The following is a 25,449-nucleotide window of genomic DNA, read 5'->3' on the forward strand; positions in this document are numbered from 1 at the left end:
TCAGTCATAATTGGGTCTGGAGCAATGATTCTCAACCTTCCTTTCCCACTCACATGCCACCTTAAGCAATCCCTTACTAATCACAGAGCCCCGATGGCATAAGGATTACTTAAATTGGGATGTAAGTGTAAAGAAAAAGGTTGAGAAGCACTGGAGTGTAGTGTCTTGAGCTCCACGAATCTTGGTATTGACATCCATAATTTTTTTCTTTTTTTTTTGGAAAGATAGAGGATGGTAACAGGCCCTTCCGGCCCACGAGGCTACACCACCCAATTACACACAATTAACCTACAAACTACGCACTTATTAAGAAACCCCCTTCACAGAGCACCGGATGAAACCCACCCACAATGTCTGCACCTCACCATCAGACTTCGAAAACAAACTCCATCAGAGGCTCATTTAAGGACCCTTACTTTGCACATTATTTATTACTGAATATCTGTACAGCTTTCTTTTGCTCTTTGATGTGCAATCATTTACGCAAAGACTGAAGTTGCCGAGACTGAAGATTTTATTTGCAAGAGATGGACAGAATCCCCGGGTTGGTCACTCTCACTGACCCGGATGCAAACTGGGGGAACGACAGCCTTTATGGGGAAGAAAGGGGGAGGAGTCATGAGCCGGCCAGTGAGAGCAGGGTCAACCAGGAAAGGCCATAACTTTTACATATAATGAATATGTACAATAGGGGTTTCACCACATACTGCCTTCTTGTTTACATTTCTCTCTTTTTTACATGCATCTTTTTGTGAGTACGGTTTAGTTTCGAGTGATGATTAGTAGAAATTCTGACTGGTCCACAGGATATATATATATATATAAAATCTTTGGGTTGTAGGCGATGTCATAACTCTAACAAAAGATCTGAATTTTGAGAATGTACAGACTCCTCACGGATGGATTCGAACCCGAGTTGCTAACCATGTTAATAGCGTGGTGCTAACAGTCCTGTCTATTGTGCCGATCGATAAATGTTCATCAGGATGTGACTGTGCGGTGAAGGTTTAAATAACAGGATTCCAATACGAGAGGAAATTTTATTGTGGTGAGAGTTTATGTTGGGTGTGCCATTGTTTGAAGTAAATCACAAAAATCTGTAGACACTGTGGCTGATGTAAAAACACAATGCTGGAGAAACTCAGTGTCCTTTTGGCAGCAAAGGTAAAAATACAGAATGACGTTTTGGGCCTGAGCCCTTCAAGAAGAATATCTGGGACCAAACAAAAGGATTGGGGGGGGGGGTGGAAAGGGGGGTCGCAAAGGTGGAGTAGGGAGGGGACAGCAGTGATCAGGGATGGCTGGGTGAGTGGAGGGGGAGAACTGGAAAGGGGGAGGGGAAAAGAAGGCAAGCAGGTTAGCAGAAAGCAGAGAAGTCATTTTTAATGGCATCTGGCTGGAGGGTGCCCAGACAAAAAATAAGGTGTTGTTCCTCCAATCTGCGGGTGGTCAGGGTGGGATAGTACATGGACAGACATGTGAGTGTGGGAGTATGACTCAGAATTTAAATGGTTGGCTACTGGGAGGTCTCTGTTGTAGCAGAGGTGCTCAACGAAATGATCTCAATCTGCGGCCGGTTTCTCTGATGTAGAGAAGGCCATTTGTTCAGCAGCCAAGTCAGGTTACAGCTGAAGTAACGAATGTGAACTATCTCCTTAAACCCAGTGATGGGAGAACAGACACGATACTGAAAGGGTTGGACATGGAAGGGGTGGTCACCCTTTGAAAATGAAGACCACCCATTGAAGATGGAGAAGAGGGTGATTTTTGTATTCTCGCAAAGTCCCTAGACCTCAAAAAGGCTGTGAAAACAGAATCTTTGAAATTAGGGTTAAAATTAGTCCAGTCTTATTGAATGGTGGAGAAGATTCAAAAGGCTAAATTGTGCCCTGTTCCTGTATTTAAGACAGAGATTGATAGGCTCTTGATTAGCCAGGGCATTAAAGATTATGAGGAGAAGGCGGATAGTGGGGCTGAGAGGGAGAATGGATCACCTCATGATTGAATGGCGGGGCAGAATTGAAGGACTGAATAACCTATTTCTTATGGTCTTCATTTGGAATGAAAAGTCGAGGTCCCTGTCTTGTAAAATTACTTCAGTGTGGAGGTCTTGTGCCCCTCACCTCTACCCATTGTTTTGTAGACCATGTGGGAAGAGCTCGTAAAAGAGTCGGCAGGTCCCTTCACTGACGACCACCAGGAGTACGAAACCCAAATGTACGATGTGGGCTATGATTATCTCGACAGGGACTACGATGACCAGTGGAATCAGCGGTTTGGACCTGCCCAGCGAGGAGATTCAGAACTACCACACGTAAGGGTAAGATCGAACCTCCCAACCTGAGTACAGGAACTATTGGGTGTGATTTTTAAAAAAAAATAATACGCTGATGCATTTAAAATTCAGTAGAATGAGAATTTATTGTCATGAAGGTGTCACAAAATTCGTTGATTTGCGGCAACAAATAAATAAATTGGTGGAAAAGAAGAGAAAAGGTGATGTAGTGACTGTGGTTCATTATCCATTCAGAAATCTGATAGCAGAAGGAAAGGAGTTGTTTTTGTATCATTGAGTGTTCGTCTTCAGGCACCTGTATTTGATGGTCGCAGTGAGAAGAGGGTAGTGGATAGAACCTGCTCCCTTGAGACGCTGCCTCTTGTCAATGTCCTTAATGGAGACTGGTGCCTGTGATATAACTGGCGATGTTTACAACCATCTGTAGTGTTTTGGCGCCTCCGTACCAGACAGAGATGTAACTGGTCAGAATGCCCTTCACGGTGCCCTTGTGGAAATTTAGAAGACTCTTTGGGGACACGCCAACTCTCTAACTCCTTACAAAGTGCAACCACCGTCGAGCCACCTTCATGACTATCCCAGGACAGTTCGTCAGAGGTGTTGGCTCCCAGGGATTTCAAGTTCTTCGCCTTTTCCACTGCTGACCCCGTGAAATGAGCTGGTTGATGTTCTCCTCGATTCCCCCCTTCATAAAGCCCGACAATCCATTCCCGACTTTTGCTAAAGTGGAGTGTGAGGATTGTTGTTCCGACAACAGTGGAAGGGTTTATTGTCGCATACTGAACATAAGCACAATGTACAGATAAACCAAAATTCTTACTTGGCGCAGCCACACAAGAAGAACCAACATCAATCTTATACCTTCAATAGAATTGACTTTTTCTCAATATTATAGTGTTTCATCAGAGGTTTTGCAGGCAGCAGGAATGTTTAAAAGGTGCACCTGAACTGAGTCTTGGGTGAATAGCAAAGGAATTGCATCCCAGTAGTGTACAAAGGGCCCAAATGAGTGGGAGTAAATAGGCATGGTCATGAGCAAATGGGGTCCTAGTGAGTGGGAAGGGAGTGCAAGGATTGGGGGCCCTGGTGAGCAGGAAGGGAGTGCAAGGATTGGGGGCCCTGGTTAGCAGGAAGGGAGTGCAAGGATTGGGGGCCCTAGTGAGCGGGAAGTGCAAGGATTGGGGGCCCTGGTGAGCGGCAAGGGAGTACAAGGATTGGGGGCTCTAGTGAGCAGGAAGGAAGTACAAGGATTGGGGGCCCTAGTGAGCAGGAAGGAAGTGCAAGGATTGGGGACCCTGGTGAGTGGGAAGGGAGTGCAAGGATTGGGGGCCCTGGTGAGTGGGAAGGGAGTGCAAGGATTGGGGACCCTTGTGAGTGGGAAGGGAGTGCAAGGATTGGGGGCCCTGGTGAGTGGGAAGGGAGTACAAGGATTGGGGGCCCTGGTGAGTGGGAAGGGAGTGCAAGGATTGGGGACCCTGGTGAGTGGGAAGGGAGTGCAAGGATTGGGGGCCCTGGTGAGTGGGAAGGGAGTACAAGGATTGGGGGCCCTGGTGAGTGGGAAGGGAGTGCAAGGATTGGGGGCCCTGGTGAGTGGGAAGGGAGTACAAGGATTGGGGGCCCTGGTGAGTGGGAAGGGAGTGCAAGGATTGGGAGCCCTGGTGAGTGGGAAGGGAGTGCAAGGATTGGGGGCCCTGGTGAGTGGGAAGGGAGTGCAAGGATTGGGGGCCCTGGTGAGTGGGAAGGGAGTGCTGTGAGTCCAGAACTAGCCACACCCATGGCAGGCACAGCCCTTGTCAGGGAAATGCAAGTCTACATTTTAGTGAGTAGTAATGTGTTCTGCAGACAACAGGGACTTGGGGAACTGAGGTGAGAACCAGATCCCAACTCCTTCAGATTTCTGAATACTTGGAACTTCACTGTACTTAGTCTTCATGGAGTCGTCAGGAAGGGGAAAACCAGAGGTGTACGATCCAGTGATCATTGGGGGGATCAGAGGAGGAGAGAAATTCCTGGGAATCACTATTTCAGAGGAATTTTCCTAGACCCAACACACTCATGTCATTGTGAAGAAAGCATGTCAGCACTTTTACTTCCACAGAAGTTTGTGGGTTTGGTATGACTTTGGAACCCTTGGCAAATTTCTGCAGATGGAAAGTGTACTGGCGGCTTGGAAGGGGACTACCAGTACCTCTCAGGGTAAAGCCCAGTACATCATAGGCAAAACTGTCCCCACCATCTAGAAAATCTATAGGGAATGCTGCCACTAGAGGGGAGCAGCGATCATCAAGAATCCACACCACCCAGCGCACGCTCTGGTCTCGCTGCTGCCATCAGGAAAGAGGTCGAGGTGCCACAAGACTCGCACCAGCAGGTTCAGGAACAGCTGCTCCCCTCCACCATCAAACTCATCAACGAAAAACTCAATCAGGGACTCATTTAAGGACTCTTACTTTGAACGTTATTTATTACTGATATTTTTTTCTGTATTCCGCAGTTGGTCTCTTTTGTATGTGTATTGTTTCCTTGAGTACAGTTTTTGGCATACTGCTAAGTAGAAATTCTGCAAGGCCCACAAGCAAAAGAACCTCGGGGTTACAATAATTCAGAACTTTGAACTTTAGGTGCAATCACATTGCATTATAATGTAGGCAAAGTACAATGCTGAATGATATTTGGGTCCTTTCCCGTAGATGTGCCATCACATGATCTACCCAAGACCAAACCCTCATCCCATTGGTCGCCAATTAATGCCACCCAGTTGCATCTCAACAGCCAATTGGGCAGCAGATGGGATCCACATCTGTGAGACTCTGTGTGAATTGTGAAGGCTGGGGGTGGACTGCAGAAAGGTTCTCTCATTGGTTTCTGTCTCTCACTGGTTTTCTTTCTGCCATTTCTAGGAGCGGGGACACAAGGGAGAGAAGGGCGAGCCTGCGCTTTTGGAACCTGTAAGTAGGAGTAGCACCCTGATTGTTCTCTCTCCTGATGTTTCAGATATTATAGAATCACAGAATCCTGCAGTGCAAAAACAGGCCCTTGGACCCACCTAGTCCTTGCTAGACTATTCATTCCACTAGTCCTATTGATCTCCAACCGGATCATAGTCCTCCATATTCCTCCCATCCATGTATCTGTCTAATCTTCTCTGAAATGATGAAATCCTTTTAAGGATTAAATTAGAACCATGTCCTTTTATTGCTTTGTTTGGCTATTCTCTAAAAGAGAGGATTCCCTTGAATTCAACTCAAAAAAGAACAATAGCTTTTCATTGATGGCCAGATGAATAATTTGGATCAGATGGAAAGACAGCAGAGCACCTTAAACCTCGAGTTCTATAATAAGACCTTAAGATATAGGAACAGAAGTAGACTATTCAGCCCATTGAGTCTGGCCCACTATTCAATCATGAGCTGATCCATTTTTCCACTGCCCAACCTTCTACTCATAACTTTGGCTAATCAAGGACTTAAATTCACCCAGTGACCTGGCACGTTGCAACAAATTTCACAGATTCACCACTCTTTGGCTAAAGAAATTCCTCAGCATCTCTGTTCTAAGCAACACCCTTTAATCTTGAAGTTGTGCCCTCTTGACCTAGACTCTCCCATCGTGGGGAAACAACTTTTCACCATTCCAAATTTCAATGAGATCCCCCTCATTTTCATAAATTCCAAATGAATGCAGGCTGAGAGCAATCAAATGCTTCTCAGACGATAATCTTTTCATTCCCAGAATCATCCTGGTGACCCTCATTTGAAACCTCTCCAACATCAGCGCATATTTTCTTAAATAAGGAGCTCAAAATATTCACCATGGGAAAAAGACTTGGAGCATTCAGTTTCTTCACGACCCTCATAATTTAAAAAAGAATGACATGGGTGGCTAAACTTTTTCGGTGGTGGGCCACGTACAGAAAAATGTAAGGAGTCACGGGCCACACCATATTAAGCCTGACAATTTTCAACTTTATCAGGCCATTTAAAGCCTGTACACGGCCACACACCAGGGAGAGCTGAGAATTCACTTAGCCCCGCCATTTTTTTTCTCTAACAGGCCACTTAAAAATGATCAATGTGCCGCAGTTGGCATGGAGGGGAGCATAGTTTGGCCACCCCTGCTCTATGAGATCACCCCTCAGCCTCCTATGCTCCATGGTTTAAAGTTGCAGTCTATTCCAACCTCTCCCTACAACTGAAGCCCTCTAGTCCCAGTAACGCCCTGGCGAATCTCTTCTAGCTTGGCGACCAGAACCGCGCACAGTTCTCCACGTGTGATTTCACCTTCCATGTCGGTATCGCATTTGGACTCGACTTCCTTCCTTGAGGACAGCTTGGATTTATCATGGTTGGAAACTAAACTCCAAAAGAAAATGGCATTTTGGTATTTCACCCAAAGAATGTGGTAAGGGAAGGGATGGGAGCAGGAGTTGACGATCTGGTGTGATAGTGGATTCAATTCTTAGTTCCTTTACTTTTCAAAAATCTACCTAATGCATTCAACGAGCTTCATCAGGCAGAGAATTCCACAGATTCCCTTGAGGCAATGTCCCCTCATTCTAGTCTCACCTGCCAATGAAAGCATCTCATCTATTCCTTTCATAATTTTATATGTCTCTATAAGACCCCCCCTCACCTCCCCCATCCTTCCAAGCTAATGAGTATAGTCCCAGGATACTTAATCTCTTCTCAGAATCTATCCCCGTCATTTCAAGAATCAACCTTGCCAACCTTCTTCACCACCTCCAAAGCCAGCACAGGCCAACTCTGCTTTACGAATACCCGCTTGACGTAAATTCACTTTTACAAAGAAATTAAAATGGGTTTTCACTTTTACGAAAATTGCCTCCTATGGATCTTCGCTTTATGAATTTCTGGTTTACGACCAGCTTCTCGGGAACGCTCTACCTTCGGAAAGTGGGGAGTCCCTGTATATCCTTTCTCAAGTAATGAGACCAGCACAGCATGCAGTACTCCAGACGCGGCCTTACCAGTAACTTGTAGAATGGGAGCGGAACTTCCCTGCTCTGTAATTCCATCTCTCAATCAATGAGGACCAGCATCCCATTTGACTTCTTAATTACCTGTTGCACCTGCAAACTAACATTTTGCGATTTGGGTGCGTTACAGATTGTTATAATATAAAAATATTATGTATAGATATGTTTCAAAGGAGATAAATTGTGGCAGGTTTTTTTAGTTTAGGTCACATACAGATAGAAATACTTCAAAACAGATCTCATTTAAAATGCCAGAGCTCTGCTCACGCCAGACAGTCCAGGCACTGAGAGCCTTTGAAAAAACTTTGAAGAATGCCAAAAAGGACTTCACAAGTAGGTGTTAATTGGACTTGTCATAGGGTAATGGATTATTGTTTTGGAAAGCAACAGATGAACAAACTCGGAATATTGGGTCCGGAGCTGCAGTCTGCCTGAGTGCAGTTGGCTGTTCTAAGAGGGTCATGTGATTTTCTCTGAATGATAGAGAGAGAGAATTCAGTTCTACAGTTCAGCGGCAATAGCTGGGTCTGGAACAGGACAAGCTGGCAAGCTTGTGGAAAAAAACCATTTTGAAGACGGGTTGTGAGTTCTCAGTTCAGCCTGGTCAAAGCCCTTGTGGTCCATACAAGCTGGCTGCACTTGAAATAAGGGAAACAGAAAAGGAACTCTGGTGACCTGAAAGAAAGAGGTTATCACCTGGAAAACCCTAATGGGGTAAGTTTCTTTAGCAAGACTCTGAAGTGGCTGATTGGAAGGAATCAGTTGTTGGTGTCCAACAAGCAACGAATCTCTCTCTGAAAACCGGCAAGAACCTTCCTAAGTGGTAACCATTTACCTTTCAAGCACCAAAGCCTGGTGAACTTCATAAATGTTAAATTCTGTGCACAGTCTAAGAATGGCCTGCAACCAGTGAACTTGGAGGCGTGAGAACTGAGATTGGACTGTGAATCAAAGAACTTTTCTGAACTTAGATACACACACATTAGATAACCGTGCGCACAGAATTAGAAATTAATACTTTGATCCTGTTTTCATACTTAAAGATAATTAAAAGTTTAAGTAACCATTTGTCTTGGTGAATTTCTATCGCTGCTGGGTTTTGGGGTCCTCTGGGCTCATAACAGGTGCCTCTCTGTACAACAGCCTGCTGCAGTTATTCACCATTTAAATAATAGTCAGTTGAAGGACAGGACAGATGAAGATAATAGTGAACACCAGATTCCTCTGATACATACATTAACACTTGGCAAAGACACTCCGACATCAGTAGCAAGCAAAGAAATGCCAAATCAACATGTGTGTTAAAGCTCTCTCACACTGACATGAAACACAGTCATTTTCTGAGCTTTCCTTTGAAGGAAGGAGAGCTGATGGTATTGTTGGCCTGCTGCAGGGACAGAGGATATGCCGCATTCCTGACAACCTTGGGTGGTACAGTTAGCGCAACGCTCTTACAGAGCGAGTGACCCAAGTTCACATCCGACACTGCTTGTCAGGAGCTTGTACGTTTTCCCTGTGTCTCTGCATTGCTCCGGTATTCCCCCCACCCCTACCCTTCAAGACGGTTGCTGCAGAGAACTGGATTGGAGGTCAATCCACAGGACCATAAGAATGACAGGGAGGATCAATGGAGTCTCCCTGCCCCCCCACTTCCCCCCCATCACCTTTCGATGTGATCTACCAGTATCATTGTCGGAAGAGGGGTCACAAATAGTTCAGGACCTCTACCACCCTGCATGCAGCATCTTTCAGCTGCTCCCATCAAAAAAAAGAGATACAAGAGTATCCAAGCCACCAGCACCAGGCTGAGAAACCGTTTCTTCCCACATGCTGAATGACCGAAGGAACTGCTCACACTTGCTATATCCAAGTCTCTCATCTTGACAGAACGATTTGTATACATGAGTACTTGTCCTGAATTGGTTGTCTGCATGTGCTTTATGTCGGAATCTTGTCTGCGTGTTTTGCACCGAGGACCAGAGAGCGCTGTTTTGTTGGGTTGAGCTTGTGCAATCAGATGACACTAAACTTGACTTAATCTGAGCCTGGAAGATTGTAAGGAGCCCAGTAATGTCTTCAAATTCACGATGAGCTGATAAACGTACGGGGCTGGTGTATTTGGTGGCACAGGCTCATGGAAGGGCCTGTTATTGTACTGCGACTCAAAATTAAAATGAACCTCAGGGATTCCCTATCCAATGATAAATTTTGAATTCTCCTCATTCTAAGCTGGAATATTCATGAATCAAAACCAGCAGTAGATGCACTTTGAAACATTATAGAAGTCAAATTGAGATATTAAATGTTTTTCTTTGTTTTCTTTGAAGGGAATGCTTGTGCCTGGACCCCCAGGAGCTGCAGGCCCTGAGGTGAGTGATCTGCATTTTCTTGGAATTTGCAATTGATGTCCATATGTGAAGACAGGGGCACTTCTAGTTATAAAAACGCGAAGGGCTGTGATTGATAAGTTGACGGGATCTGGTGCAGTGACATCGCCCAGATCTGCCTCAGTCAAGCCATTTAAAGCTACCCTTTTCATTTAATTTGTGAAGGTCATTGGTGTTACACATCTAGATTGCATCATGTGATCTGTGTATGATAGAGGGATCTGTCTGTTCGGGCTTGTGTAAACCTGCCCTGTGAGGTACAGCCTTGTTCAGTGGGCTTTGGTGGGGATCCAGGAAGCTTCAAGACTTCATGGAGTAAAGCACGGACGTCTGCAGACACGGTGGTTGAAATAAAAATGCAACGCTGGAGGAACTCGGCAGATCAAACAGTGTCCTGTATAGAACAGAGATAAGGATGCACAATCGACATTTTGGGCTTGAGCCCTTCATCAAGGTGTGTACAAAATGTCGGCAGATGCCCAAACAAAATGATAGGGTACAAGGATCAGGGGGAGGTGCACAGCCCCACAGGCAGGAGATTATAGGTGGATAAGAGAAAAAGGGTTCGCCAGCAAACAAGGGGCTCTGTGAATGGAGAGAGATGGGGATGAAGAGCTGGAGGATGGGGAAGAACGGGGAGTAGGCTAGCAGAAGTCAAAGAAGCCAACGGTAATGCCTTTCGCCTAAAGAGTGCTGGGGCATAAAATTAAGAGTTGCTCCTCCAATTTACAGGTGGTCTCTGTTTAACATTACATGAGGTCATGGGCAGACATGTCAGCTGAGGAGTGGGGCGCAGGATTGAAGTGGTTGGCCACTGGGAGATTCCCGTCACTGGTGCAGACAGAGCAAATGTGCTCCCAGTGTGCTTCCAGACTTGCGATGTTTTGCCTTCTCAGCTTAAGGTACCTGATCAACCACCTTCTCGCAATGCTGAGGTCCTCCTGGAGCAGGTGGCCCCCTCGGTCTTGTCAGGAGTAGAGCTCTCCGATTTAGACCAGTTAAAGAAACACCGATGATACTTTTGAAGTTGAGAAATGAAGGCAGAAGTACAAAGGAAGAGAGCTCGATTGCCTCTTCTGAGCAAGAAATCTAACATGCCAAATTATTTTTGGCTTGACTTAGTAAAAGTCCTAGTATGTTTCAGTTGCTGGGAATGAACTCAACTTTTTTTTTTAAATCTGTCATTACAAAATATACGATTTGGCTCTTGTATTAATGCCTAAGAAAATAGAAGACCTTCTGGATCGGAAAACCTTGTTTTAACTGCTTTGCAGAAACACGCTATAGTCATTCATTTGTTAAATCTCTCACTTTTGGGCTTTGTTAAGGAAAGAGATTTTTTTTTTAGAGAGCATGGATTTCAGGTGAGAGGGGAAAGATTTAAAAGGGACACTTTCATTTGGGCAGCACGGTGGTTAGCGCCACACCTTTAAAGCACCAGCGATCGGGACCAGGATTCGAATACCACACTGTCTGCACATTCTCACTGTGTCTGTGAGTGTTTTCCCCGGGTTGGTCCAGTTTTCTCCCACCATTCAAAATGTAATGGGGTGTAAAATGGGTGGCACAGACTCGTGGGCCAAAATGAGCCATTACCGTGCTGTAGGTCTAAATAAATTAAAATTTAAAAACCCACAGAGGGTGGGTGTTGAGGACACGGAGCTCTCAGAGGGAAGTGGTGGAGGTGAGGACAAAAGTTACGCTCAAAAGGCATTCTGACAGGTACCTCGATAGGAAAGGGTGAGAGGGATTGTGGGGGTGGGGGGGGGGGCTGGGGGGCGGGGGTCGCTGAATGCAGTGAAATGGGATGAACTTGGTCAAGTTGGCAAGATGGGCTGAAGAGCCTGATTCTGTGATGTAGAAGCCCAACTCTCTGAATACAGTGTTGAGACATCCAGTACCCAGTGGTGATTACCTTTTCCTGGTGCTGGTATTGGTGTGGAGCAGCCATTTACAACGGGGCCCCAAACCCGCTTCCCGAGGCCCATAGCACATTTAATGGAGGCCATGGCACTGAAATTGTGAAATGTTTTTAATGCACTGTCTATGGCAGCTTGAAACATAAAAATGTCACCCCAAAGCCAGGGGTCGTCTTGTATGCCAAGAATAAGCTCTGAACCTCGGCAGCAAAGTCTCAGTGCTCCCACATGGGGCCCAGTCCGAATGCCAGGCATTAAATGGTCTATTTAAGGAGCCAATGGTGTCTTGTTTTAAAAATATATATATTTTATTATTTAATGCTAATAAAATCTAAACCTCTACTGGGTAATTTGCTTTTAAAATATTGTGACAGCATCTTTCCACTGGTAAGTGTTAAATACCAGACATGGGGTAGACTTATACAGAGAGTATAGCTCAAAACCTTTATTGTGAGTGGAAATTCTGGAGTTGACTTGTAGACCAACTTGTATGGTTGTCAGTAGAAGTATGGAAGAAACCAACTAAATTTGATTGCTTCACCGGGAAGGGGGCCAGAGTGACAGAGGTCGAGAATGGCCAGCAGTTAGAACCATACTCGCCAGCCAAGTTAGGCACAGCAGGATCCCACTGTGGTACAGTTTGGTAAACAACGCTGGTCAGACGTTGGCCGCATGATGTGCAAGATGCCTTGTGCTCAGCTGAGATTAGGAAAGGCATCACGCCCGACTAAGCCGCTGCTCCTCAGCGCTGCTTGGGAATCATCTACCGAGACATTGTGTCCATCTCTGGGACTCAAGTCTGTAAACTGTAACCAAGGTTGTTGAGCCTACCAAATCTTGGTTGGCGTACACCCCATGGAGTGCGGCTCCTCGTCAGAACATGGGGCCAATCCTGTAGGACCCAGATCCTGTTCTGCTCTCTGTGCTGCTGAAGACCTTTCAGTGGACTTCGAGACGAAGAGATCAATTCATTTTGAGCGGCACTTGTCCCTCCCTCAATACCCAAGGCAAGCACATCACTCCACACCTCATCTTGTGTAACACTTAACAGGAGAAAACCACTACACTGGACATCAAATCCTTTTGAAAGGTTTTCTTCCTGAAAAAAAGATTGAGGATTATGATAGACAACTTCAAGCTGAACACAAAGATCATTTCAGATTTGCTCTATCACAAAGGATGTTGGGGTAGCATTAAATTAACTTTGGTTGAATTTAGCATGTTTAATCGCTTAATGATGCTGAGACATTGCATTAGTTCAACTGACCTAAAAATTGTTTGCCGCTGATTTTCGTTTGTACTCGGCATCTGAAACCTCTAGTGTCAGTGTCCAACAATAGTCGGCCGTCCCTGATGGATTCCAGTTGCCCTGATACCATGGTCACAATGTTCTGGTGAAACCTTCCACCAGGTTCGTCACCGACTGCACCAAGATCAGCCGGGAAGACGTCCAAGTGCGAATGCAGAAAATTAATTTACAAAAGACATGTTGCACTTTGTGGTTTTGGATGCTTGAAGTAGACTTACAATTTATTTTTGTGATTTCCTGTCATATTTTATCTAAAAAACGATACAGGGTAAGAAATTTTGAAGGTAACTTTTGTGATTAGCAGCCCAAGATCCATAATATAAAACCAAAAGTGTTCAGGAAGCAAGCCAGTGTATTAACAAATCTTTGCATTATCCATCAGTTGCCCAAACCATGCAACATATTCTCTCATTTTGGCAGTGGGGAAGGCTTCATAATCTGGGCATTGATGTGGTTGATAAATGGATTGTGTTCATTGTAAAGCATCCTTCGAAGGTTAGCTTTCAGACAGTACTGTGGTGGGAGCAGAATGCAAGTGTTGGGAATTCTTGCTTTGCGTGGACTAACTGCAAAGTGTTGTTCCAAACCCTCCAAGGAAAAATTACTGTCCTTCTAATGTGTTGGTGGAGGGCCTTCAGGCAGGGTTGGTGTCCAGAGGTCTTGCAGCAATTCCCCAAATTGGAGGAAACATCCCTAATAGTCTGCCTGGACATTCTCCAACCAGATGGTGTTAAGGTCGACTTCAGTTTCAGCGAAACCACCCTCCCCCATGCCTCTCTTTTCCTACCCTGTCTCCTTTCCTCCAGTTCCCTACTCCCTTCCCTCTCCATTCAGAGGGCTACCCCCTCCCTACTATCACCTCACCTTTTTATTCTCTACCCTCCCACCTTTATCCACCTATGACCTCCTTCCTGGTAGCATGTACTCCTCCGTCTGCCCCAAGCCCTCTCCTTTCCTCCCTCCCCCCCCCCCCCCCCCCCCCACTTTTATGCAGGCACTTGTCTGCTGTTTGCTCATCCCTTGACAAAGGTCTCAGGCATGAAACGTTGTTTAATGTTTACTTCCTACGGATGCTGTGTGACCTGCTGAGTTTCACCAGCACTTTCCCTGAAACCACCCTCCACTGCCCTCAGTGATCTCCTCCCCTACCTGGCTCTCTCTCTCTCCCACCTTCATTTTTCTGTTCCTCTGTCACTTCTTGGCCACCTTCACCTCTTTAAGTTTGTTACCCCCTTCCCACTTCAAACTCAGGTGAGGGTGTCGACCTGAAACACTGACTGACCATCTCTCTCCATGGACACTGCCTGACCTGTTGAGCCCCTCCAGCCTCTTTATCTCTCCTCGAATTTTATAGCATCAACACCTCCTGGTATCGTCCATCCTTTTCCAAAGGGTCCTGTCTATTGATTGGCTCATCCTGGTGCCCCAGATATCATAATGCATGGCCTTTTGACCAATGGGAGTCCTTTGATCCCCCCCCAACAGGGCTCTGACCAATGTGGCTTGGTGAGGGCTGCTTCCTCGTGGTTCTGCTGTCCAGCCTATCAGATGAAAGGGCAGAGGTCACAGGAAGTGCTCAGAGGATGACCCTGTGATGGCTTTCCCTTGCTTCTTTGTCTCAGAATTGATGAGAACCTGCCCTGAGCACCTCGACAACTTACAATTTGTAGCCCATGTTATGTTTTCCCTCTTCTCGGCAGAATGAGACCTGCAAGTATTTTTTTTCCGTCGAAGCTGCAAAAGCAGAAAAATCTGGTTGATATTAAACACCCATGAGGAATACTCGCTCTTGTCCCTAATAGCAATCAGATGATGCGCGATTATTAAAAAGATCTTGACCTTGCTCTGAATTCTTCCTCGCAGGGTCTGCCAGGAACTCCTGGTCTCGTTGGCCCTCCTGGACGTCCTGGAGACCCTGGAGAAATGGTAAGTACTGCCGTTTAATTCCTGCCCTTTGCTTTGTGAGCTGATGGGTTGTCTTCGCAGAGAGGTGGGAGTGGTGGTTGGGGGAGGGGGGGTGGGTGAAGGTGAGGAGCGGAGAGCCATAGCTAGTCGTCATGCTGTTTCGCTCTGCCACTGACCCTGGGACCAACGCTCACCTCCGCCTGCCCATTCACATGTTGTTTTACTTCAGAGGCTTCGATGTCCTCCTATGTTCCGAACCTGTGCTGGCTGGTAGATTAATTAGCTTCTGGATGTGTGACTGAGTGGCAGAAATGATGGGAATGTGGAGAGAATCAATGTGAGATTGGAAATGGCTCTCTTCACTGGCAAAAGATATTTGCATCGATTTCTGGTCTTGGAGGAATGGGGGCCAAGTTTAGGTAAGTGGGATCAGCCTAGAATCCCACGTTGGTTGGCATGGACCAGATGGACTGGAAGCTGTGTGACTATGACTTGATGGGCTAAGTGTCCTTCATCAATGGAAGAAACATGGCTCTGGGAAGACCAAGTCTAGTGCAGCTATGGTCTCCACTCAAGATCAATTTGCACTCACATCAAAGATTCCTGTGGATAAGACGCCAATTTTATTGGGCTTGGGGAATTTACAAAATGAGCAACAAATCTCATTGTGTTCTAGAAGGATGGGACAGGGCTCAGCTCTTACCCAGGATCTGTCTGATCAGAATTCATTGTCATGAACATGTCATGAAATTTATTGTTTTGCTGGAGCGTCACAGTGAAAATATTGCCACAAATTACATTTCAGAATAAATAAATAGTGGAAAATAATAGGAAAAAGTGAGAGTGTGTCTGGGGTTCATTGTCCATTGAGAAACCTGATGGAAGAAGGAAATAATCTGTCGCTGGATACTTGTCTTCGGCTCCTGTACCTCCTTCCTGATGGTGGCAGTGAGAAGAGGGTATGGCCTCAGTGGTAGAGATACAGACTGCTTTGTTAAGAGACTGTCTCTTGTAGATGTCCTCGATGTAGTGAACATGGCACATGATGGTACTGGCTGGGTTCAGAGTTCCCTTTAGCCTGTCATGTCCTGTGCATTGGCTCCTCCATACCAAACAGTGACGCCATCAGTCAGAATTCTCTCCACGGTGCACCTGCAAAATTTGCAAGACTCTTTGGTGACATGCTAAATCTCCTCACGACGTAAAGCCACTGGCGGGCTTCCTTCGTGATTTGCTCCCGACGGCTCCGACTTCCTCCCACTTTCCCAAGGCACGTGGGGCTGGTTGGTAAACTGCCCCCTTGCATGCAGGTGGGCAGAAGAATCTGGGGAGAGTTGGCGGGAACCCGGGAAAATCGGGGTCGCCATTTTGGTTCAACTACATCAATGAATCTTGCAAGCCTTAAATTATGGTGCTATCTTCAGTCAGATGAACTATTTTTCTCTCAAAATAAACTTCATTCATGATAAATTATTTACAAAAATGAAATATTTTCACATTCTTAGTGCATACATTTCCATCTATGTTACATTAATTTGCTATTTACACCATTGTGGCACCTTGTCGTTTCATGCCTCTTCAGATGTTTGAGGGAGTTCCCTTTGGTCTCAGCCCCTCAATGCCTGGTAAGAGAAGGACTCTAGACTGTGGTCCTTCCCCACTGCGCCCTTGCGTTGACCACACCAAGCCTCAGCGTGTCCCTCAGCACGCAGTCCTGCAGCCAGGAATGTGCATTCTCTCACTATGCTGGAAGACCAACAGGTTTCAGACTGACCAAAGGGCATCTTTCACTCAGTTGACGATTTTCCAGCAGTTCTGCGTGCGTCCCCAGCAACTGCCTATAGATCAGAGTCCTTTGACCGCAGTTGTAACTTCAGCCTGCAGCCTTGTCTCGAGTCACCAATAGCCTGCCCCGCCCGTGCGTTAATCAGCCGCAGGGTCCCTCACTGGTCCGCCGCTGTGGTCACTGTCCTGTGGGTCGTCTCCTCTGCTTCTCCTTCTCAAACAAGTGGGGGGGGGGGGGGATCTCCCTGTTTCTGGTGGCCTCAGCTTGGAGTCTGCAATCCCTCGTGGCCGCTGCCGATCAAAGGGTGCAGACCTCGCGGTTGTGGGACTTTAAAATAAATAAAGAAACAATAAATTATGTTTTCTCACCCCCCCCCCACAAAACCCCAGCCCATCCTTGGTTGCAATTTCGCAAATGATGGAAATTAATTCAAATGTAAAATCAATTACAAACTGCATACTTCTGCTCACACACCCCCTCCATTTGACTGATGGTTTGAGGTTGTCATCTGTCAAACCCTCTTGTGACTTTTAGACATTGCAAGAGGATTAACATTCTCAGATGCTGAGCAGCTTTACATTGGAGGTCGCTCGCCTACAAGGCTGTCTCTTGAAGGAAAAGTTAAAGTTTAGCCAGCTGTCCCAGTCTGTGCCGAACAAAACACATGGGTAGTCTCGAGAGGCCTCTAATCTCTCTCTATTCTGTTTTTTAAAAATTATTATTGTCTGGATAGTTTTCCACAGATTAGAAACTCAGTTTTATTTTCCTGCAAGAATGAGAAGTCAAAGCCTCTTTGCTCAGGTTGAATCGTTCTCCAGGGCTTGATTGATGATAGGAAAAGGAGAATGGGTTTGACTGAACGATTGTGCTGTTTGCCTTCAGTGCAGCACTGCTATTGCATTTGGCTGAACTTATGACACCTGTGGTTTGCACCGTTCTGACCCCTGGGTTGCGAATGTTGAGTCATCCACTTCATGAGGTGGGGATATAACTTGCTGTGACGTGGCATTCGTAAACTGCTCCTGCCATTCCGGGGAGCCACGGTCGATAAACTCAATTGGATTCTGTCCAAAAGTTCCATGACAAAAGAATTTGCACGGCTTTTGGAACCTCCTTCAATGAGTGTAGTCCACCCAGACTGCCTCCTCTGACGTCCAGCTCCTCATAGAATGGAGGAGGAGGCTACTTGGCCCTTCTTCCCTGACCAGCTTCCCAGAAGAGTATCTCTGCTGCAATAACAGGGACCTCCCAGTGGCCTACCACTTCAATTCCACCCCCCATTCCCACACCTTCACGTCAGTTCATGGCCCTCATGCACTGACAAACTGAGGCTACCCCGCAAATTGGAGGAGCGATACCTAATATTCTCTTTGTGGACGGCATTGGCATCGACTTTTCTGGTTTCTGTTAAGCACCTCCCCGAGTCTGTCCCCCTTATGTTTTCTTCACACGGCTGCTGCGTTCTAGAAAATTATTGCCATTTTCCCGGAATGCATGCTCTGTTTGAAAAGGTCAGGATAGGATTGAGGATGCTATTCCCATTCCGATATTTTACCTCCTGGACCCCTGGTAAATTTCCTGGAAGGCCTGCAGTTTAGACGACCAGCCTCTTTAAATACTGCCCTTCAGGTCTTCTGTCATAACACGCGGCGTGATGCGGATATTTGGAGTTATGTGAGCGGCCACTCCCAGAAGGTAGGGAGACACTTCAGAATGGAAAAATCAGCAAGTTCTATGTAAAAAACAAAGGTACCTGTTTCCCTCTTTCTCCTTTCGTCTAGCTCTCCAGCACTTCCCTCTCCATTCAGAGAGCTACCCACTTCCGTCTCTTCTCTTCTGCCCTCCCACCCATATCCATCGATGACCTCTTACTAGTTGGCCTGTGCTCCTTCTTCCCTCCTCTCCTCTTCTATCCACCCAACATTTTATTCCAGTACCTGCCTGCTGTTTACTTGTACTTGTGAGGTGGTATTAATATCTATTGTTTCCATTAGCCCACTTCCCCCCCAAAATTTTTCTTTCCTTTCCTATAGCACATTTTCTCTCTCTCTCTCTCTCTCTCTCTCTTTCTCTCTCGCTTCCCCTGTCTCCTTTACATTCACAGAACAGCCCCCACCCCCTGTTTCCCCCCCCCCCGCCACCTGAATCAGTTCTCACCTTTCTCCTGGCCTTCTCTCCAGATCCAATTTACACTTTTGTCTATTGATCTGTACTCCTCCACACCCCACCAGCTCTTCCTTCTAACTCAGATGCCTGCCCTGTTTTTCACTCGTACCCCGAAGAAGGGGCTCAGGCCCCTAACTATTGGAGATGTTACCTCCTATGGGCACTACGAGACCTGCTGCATTCTACCAGCATCTGCGTTTTCAACTGTGATCACAGCATTTGCAGACTTGCATGGTTCACTTCATGCCTATGATGCCGCCTGGTTTGCTGATGAGCCTGTTGTGCGGCTCCTTGTCAGGTGCTCATGTACGCCACCTTGACTGCAATCTTGTCTGCCAGTTGATCGTAAGATGAGCCGAATCCATTCTTTTCTTTTTATTGACCTTGCCTAGCTGATCGTACTCGTGGAAAAAGAGGAGAAAGTTGTCCATTGATAACTACTTTAGCCAGAGGTTCTTATATAAAGCTTTAATCCAATTAATAAATGTTGGCCCAAATTGAAATTTTTGTAAAAACTTAAATAACTAATCTCATTCTAATCTATCAAAAGCTTTTTCTGCATCTAACGATAAAAGTAATGCTGATCCAATTATCTCTGAGAACTATGTATTAAACTAATTAATTTAGCTACATTAACAGCAGAGTATCTTTTCTTAATAAATCCAGACTGATCTAATTGGACCAACTGAGGTAGATATTCACTTACTCTATTAGCCAAAACTTCAGCAACAATTTTATAATCAACATTTAATAACAATGTAAGTCTATAAGACTCCGCTTTTAATAAATCTTTATCTTTCTTGGGTATTACTGTTATAATAGCATTTGAAATAGATTCAGGCAAAGAGCAAGTTACAGTTGCTTGTTTTAATACTTCTATTAATAAAGGCATCAATAAATCCTTAATTTTTTAAATAAAATTCAGACATAAATCCATCTTCTCCAGGAGATTTCCCACTTTGCATAGAATTTAAAGCTTTAATATATTCTTGCAATGTCAATGAGGAATCTAAATCTTTCCGAGCTTTTAGAGAGTATTATACCAGATTATATTCATCTGAATCAGACAGAGGTGCACCAAAGAAGAGGTACAAGGACTGCCTAAAGAAATCTCGGTGCCTGCCACATTGACCACCGCCAATGGGCTGATATTGCCTCAAACCGTGCATCTTAGCGCCTCACAGTTCGGCGAGCAGCAACCTCCTTTGAAGAAGACTGCAGTGCCCACCTCACTGACAAAAGACAAAGGAGGAAAAACCCAATACCCAACCCCAACCAACCAATTTTCCCTTGCAACCGCTGCAACCGTGTCTGCCTGTCCCGCATCGGACTTGTCAGCCACAAACGAGCCTGCAGCTAACGTGGACATTACCCCTCCATAAATCTTCATCCGCGAAGCCAAGCCAAAGAAAAAGATATTCATCTCAATCATTGAATAATAAAGAAGAGATTAATTATTTTTTTTACAAAAGCTTCAATTACCATCTTTGAATTGCCAAGCTGAATCCATTCTTGAATAGTAAGCATTTCTATCTGGGGAACATAGAGAATTACAGCATGGAATCAGGCCATTCATCGCAACACCTTCAACTACCGATTGGTACTAATTCTATCGAACATCATATTTATTCTCTCCACATGTCTTATCACCACTCACCTACATACTAGGGGAAATAGACTGTAGCCAATAAGATTTGCCTACCTGCTAATCTTTGAGCACTCAAAGGAGATCTGTGTGATCACGGGGAATGTGCAAACTCCACACAGACAGTGCCGAGGTCAGGATTGAGCCCGGCTCTCTGGAGTTCTGGAACAGCTGCTCCACTCGCCGTGCTGTCATTTGTCAAGGGTGGAAGGTGGAGAGAGCAGAAAACAATGCAGAGAAATTTGTTAAAGCACAACGCTTGAGAATCTCAGCAGGTCAAACAGTGTCCCTGATATAGCAAAGATAAAGATGGATAAACAACATTTTGGGCTTAAGCCCTTCATCAAGGTATGAGCAAAATGAATAAAACAGTGTGGAGGGGTGCAGGGGCATGGGAGGAGGACAGTCCCACTTGAAGGAGGTAACAACTAGATAAGGCAAGGAAGACACAAGAAAATGGGGGGGGAGGAGGGATAGTTCTGTGAATGGAGAGGAAACAAGGTGGAGAGCTGGACAGAGGGATAGGGAAGAATAGGGACTGGTCTAGCAGAAACTGGAAGTTAATGCCATCCAGTTGGAGAGTGCCCAGACGGAATACATTTTGTTCAGTACATTGTAAACACCGGAGCTGAGAGATTAAATGTGAGAGCCAGATCTGCTGGTCCCTGAACCTATGGAGTGAGCACGGATTTCAGAGCATTCACATACATACCCCCTCAGCCCCCTGACCCTGGGGGATCAGAACATTGACACAGCTTCCTGACCTTGGGGGATCAGAACATTGACACAGCTTCCTGACCTTGGGGGATCAGAACATTGACACAGCCCCCTGACCCTGGGGGATCAGAACATTGACACAGCCCCCTGACCCTGGGGGATCAGAACATTGACACAGCTTCCTGACCCTGGGGGATCAGAACATTGACACAGCCCCCTGACCCTGAGGGATCAGAACATTGACACAGCTTCCTGACCCTGGGGGATCAGAACATTGACACAGCTTCCTGACCTTGGGGGATCAGAACATTGACACAGCCCCCTGACCCTGGGGGATCAGAACATTGACACAGCCCCCTGACCCTGGGGGATCAGAACATTGACACAGCTTCCTGACCCTGGGGGATCAGAACATTGACACAGCCCCCTGACCCTGGGGGATCAGAACATTGACACAGCTTCCTGACCCTGGGGGATCATAACATTGACACAGCCCCCTGACCCTGGGGGATCAGAACATTGACACAGCCCCCTGACCCTGGGGGATCAGAACATTGACACAACTTCCTGACCCTGGGGAATCAGAACATTGACACAGCCCCCTGACCCTGGGGGATCAGAACATTGACACAGCTTCCTGACCCTGGGGGATCAGAACATTGACACAGCTTCCTGACCCTGGGGGATCAGAACATTGACACAGCTTTCTGACCTTGGGGGATCAGAACATTGACACAGCCCCCTGACCCTGGGGGATCAGAACATTGACACAGCTTTCTGACCTTGGGGGATCAGAACATTGACACAGCTTCCTGACCCTGGGGGATCAGAACATTGACACAGCTTTCTGACCCTGGGGGATCAGAACATTGACACAGCTTCCTGACCCTGGGGGATCAGAACATTGACACAGCCCCCTGACCCTGGGGGATCACAACATTGACACAGCTTCCTGACCTTGGGGGATCAGAACATTGACACAGCTTTCTGACCTTGGGGGATCAGAACATTGACACAGCTTCCTGACCCTGGGGGATCAGAACATTGACACAGCTTCCTGACCTTGGGGGATCAGAACATTGACACAGCTTCCTGACCTTGGGGGATCAGAACATTGACACAGCCCCCTGACCCTGGGGGATCAGAACATTGACACAGCCCCCTGACCCTGGGGGATCAGAACATTGACACAGCTTCCTGACCCTGGGGGATCAGAACATTGACACAGCCCCCTGACCCTGAGGGATCAGAACATTGACACAGCTTCCTGACCCTGGGGGATCAGAACATTGACACAGCTTCCTGACCTTGGGGGATCAGAACATTGACACAGCCCCCTGACCCTGGGGGATCAGAACATTGACACAGCCCCCTGACCCTGGGGGATCAGAACATTGACACAGCTTCCTGACCCTGGGGGATCAGAACATTGACACAGCCCCCTGACCCTGGGGGATCAGAACATTGACACAGCCCCCTGACCCTGGGGGATCAGAACATTGACACAACTTCCTGACCCTGGGGAATCAGAACATTGACACAGCCCCCTGACCCTGGGGGATCAGAACATTGACACAGCTTCCTGACCCTGGGGGATCAGAACATTGACACAGCTTCCTGACCCTGGGGGATCAGAACATTGACACAGCTTTCTGACCTTGGGGGATCAGAACATTGACACAGCCCCCTGACCCTGGGGGATCAGAACATTGACACAGCTTTCTGACCTTGGGGGATCAGAACATTGACACAGCTTCCTGACCCTGGGGGATCAGAACATTGACACAGCTTTCTGACCCTGGGGGATCAGAACATTGACACAGCTTCCTGACCCTGGGGGATCAGAACATTGACACAGCCCCCTGACCCTGGGGGATCACAACATTGACACAGCTTCCTGACCTTGGGGGATCAGAACATTGACACAGCTTTCTGACCTTGGGGGATCAGAACATTGACACAGCTTCCTGACCCTGGGGGATCAGAACATTGACACAGCCCCCTGACCCTGGGGGATCAGAACATTGACACAGCTTCCTGACCCTGGGGGATCAGAACATTGACACAGCTTCCTGACCCTGAGGGATCAGAACATTGACACAGCTTCCTGACCCTGGGGGATCAGAACATTGACACAGCCCCCTGACCCTGGGGGATCAGAACATTGACACAGCTTCCTGACCCTGGGGGCATCAGAACATTGACACAGCTTCCTGACCCTGGGGGATCATAACATTGACACAGCCCCCTGACCCTGGGGGATCAGAACATTGACACAACTTCCTGACCCTGGGGGATCAGAACATTGACACAGCCCCCTGACCCTGGGGGATCAGAACATTGACACAGCTTCCTGACCCTGGGGTATCAGAACATTGACACAGCTTCCTGACTCTGGGGGATTAACACACTGTCGCCTCAGTCCCTGATGGAGATTGAAAATTTGGCTGAATAGTGCACCTTGCACTCAATGTTGCCAAAACGATGAAGCTGATTGTTGACTTCAGGAAAGGAAAGACAGAGGTGGACAATCCACTGATCATTGGGGGATCAGAGGGGGAGAATGTGTGCAAATACAAGTTATTGGGAGTCACTACCTCAGAGGATCTTTCCTGGACCCATCGTACTAATGGCATCGTGAAGAAAGCACGTCAGCGCCTCTACTTCCTTAGGAGTTTGGTATGACAACAGAAACCCTAGCAAATTTCAACAGAGGTGTGGTGGAAAGTGTGCTGTCCAGCTGCATCACGGTCTGGTATGGAGACACCAATACCCCTGAGCGTAAAGCTCTCCAAAAGGTAGTGGACACAGCCCAAGATATCACAGGCAAAACCCTCCCCACGATTGAGACTGCATGCGGGGACTGCTGCAGTCAGAGAGCAGCAGCAATCATCAAAGATCCTCACCATCCAGCACACACTCCTTTCTCATTGCTACTGACAGGAAAGGGGTCTTGACTCATGGCACCAGGTTCAGGAACAGATGCTTCTCCTCCACCATTAGATTCCTTATCGACAAACTCAATCAGAGACTCACTTAAGGACTTTTGCACTTTATTGATTTTCTTTTTTGTGTTGCCCAATCAGTTTGTTTACATTTCTTATTTGCTTACATGTTTTATGCTGTGTGCTTTTTATTTTTTGCACTACCAATTAATGGTAATTCTGCCACAGGTAAAAGGAATCTCAGGGTTGTATGTGATGTCAAGTGTGTTCTCTGACAATAAATCTGAAACCTGATGCTGGGTATAAGACGCTGACCCCCTCAGCTCCCTGACCCTTGGGTTTTAGTTAACTGACACACCTCCCTGATCCTCGAGTTTTAGTTCACTGACACAACTCCCTAACCCTGGGGTATCAGAACTGGCACAGTCCTTGACCCTGGGTATTAACTTATTGACCCATTAGTTTCTAATTCAGACCCCTGGGTAATCAATAAATTGACCCACTGGACTCTGACAAAGGAGTGCTAACATCCTTTTCTCTGTGTGGAGCTCTGATCTCTGCCTTTGGCAATGCCACTCTACGATGAATCATTCCCTCACTCTCCATTTGCTTTCAGACTGAGTGGATCCTGCTCCCCACATAAACATTAATCTGGTATGGAGTCCTCTCTCTCCTGACTGTCAGGCAGGCATAGTGAAGGATTACACATTGGTCGGGCCACAGCACCAGACTGAAGGCAGCACTGCCCACCTCTAAACACACAGCTGCTAATTTGTTTCTCCCAACTGGAACCTGGTACCTCTGAAGATGTCGTGCGTTCACAGGGTGTGAAATGTGCAGAATGTATGACTGCTTCCTCGACCTTCATTAGCGTGTGTCAAACCATTAATCACTCTTTGGGTCTCCAGCAATTTTGCATGACAGATCGATGTCAGATCGCAGGCCCCTGAGGCACATGTTGCTCTGACGTTAACAGGTCAAAGTCTGACCGTGACAGCCTCTGCCATGATTTGATGGATTCTTCTCCTTTCTGTCTCCCTCTTCTACCTTGATTCAGGGTCCGCCAGGACGACCTGGTCTGCCTGGTGTTGACGGGATTCCTGGACCCCCAGGGACAATGCTGATGTTGCCGGTAAGTTTCCATTGCTATTCCAATTGTCTCTTCTCCGCCAACCTCCGAGGTTCTGAGTCAAAAGCAGGATGAGCTGGAAACACACACTAGGTAAGGCGGCTTCTGTGGAGAAAGAGAAGAGATAACGTTTTGAACCAAAGTTCCTTAAGAACCTATCTAAAACATTAAGACTCTCCACAAATGTCTCATGCCTGTGAAATTATTTATGCTTTAGGATTATGAAAGTACAGAGAGGTTCAAGATCTT

At 46.7% G+C, this 25,449-nt stretch overlaps 1 protein-coding gene across 2 annotated transcripts in view; it reads left to right on the forward strand.

The window, feature by feature from the left end:
* Nucleotides 1–25,449, forward strand: part of LOC138758440 (collagen alpha-1(XI) chain-like) — a 337,229-nt gene that overhangs the window by 114,284 nt on the left and 197,496 nt on the right. For both annotated transcript variants that reach the window (XM_069927352.1, XM_069927353.1), the window contains 5 exons: nt 2,144–2,320; nt 5,197–5,244; nt 9,620–9,661; nt 14,771–14,833; nt 25,129–25,203. In XM_069927352.1, the coding sequence (XP_069783453.1) occupies nt 2,144–2,320; nt 5,197–5,244; nt 9,620–9,661; nt 14,771–14,833; nt 25,129–25,203 (405 nt within the window). The remainder of the gene's footprint in view (nt 1–2,143; nt 2,321–5,196; nt 5,245–9,619; nt 9,662–14,770; nt 14,834–25,128; nt 25,204–25,449) is intronic.

The sequence above is a fragment of the Narcine bancroftii genome, chromosome 3, assembly GCF_036971445.1.
Source record: "Narcine bancroftii isolate sNarBan1 chromosome 3, sNarBan1.hap1, whole genome shotgun sequence".
In the NCBI taxonomy this organism is placed as follows: domain Eukaryota; kingdom Metazoa; phylum Chordata; class Chondrichthyes; order Torpediniformes; family Narcinidae; genus Narcine; species Narcine bancroftii.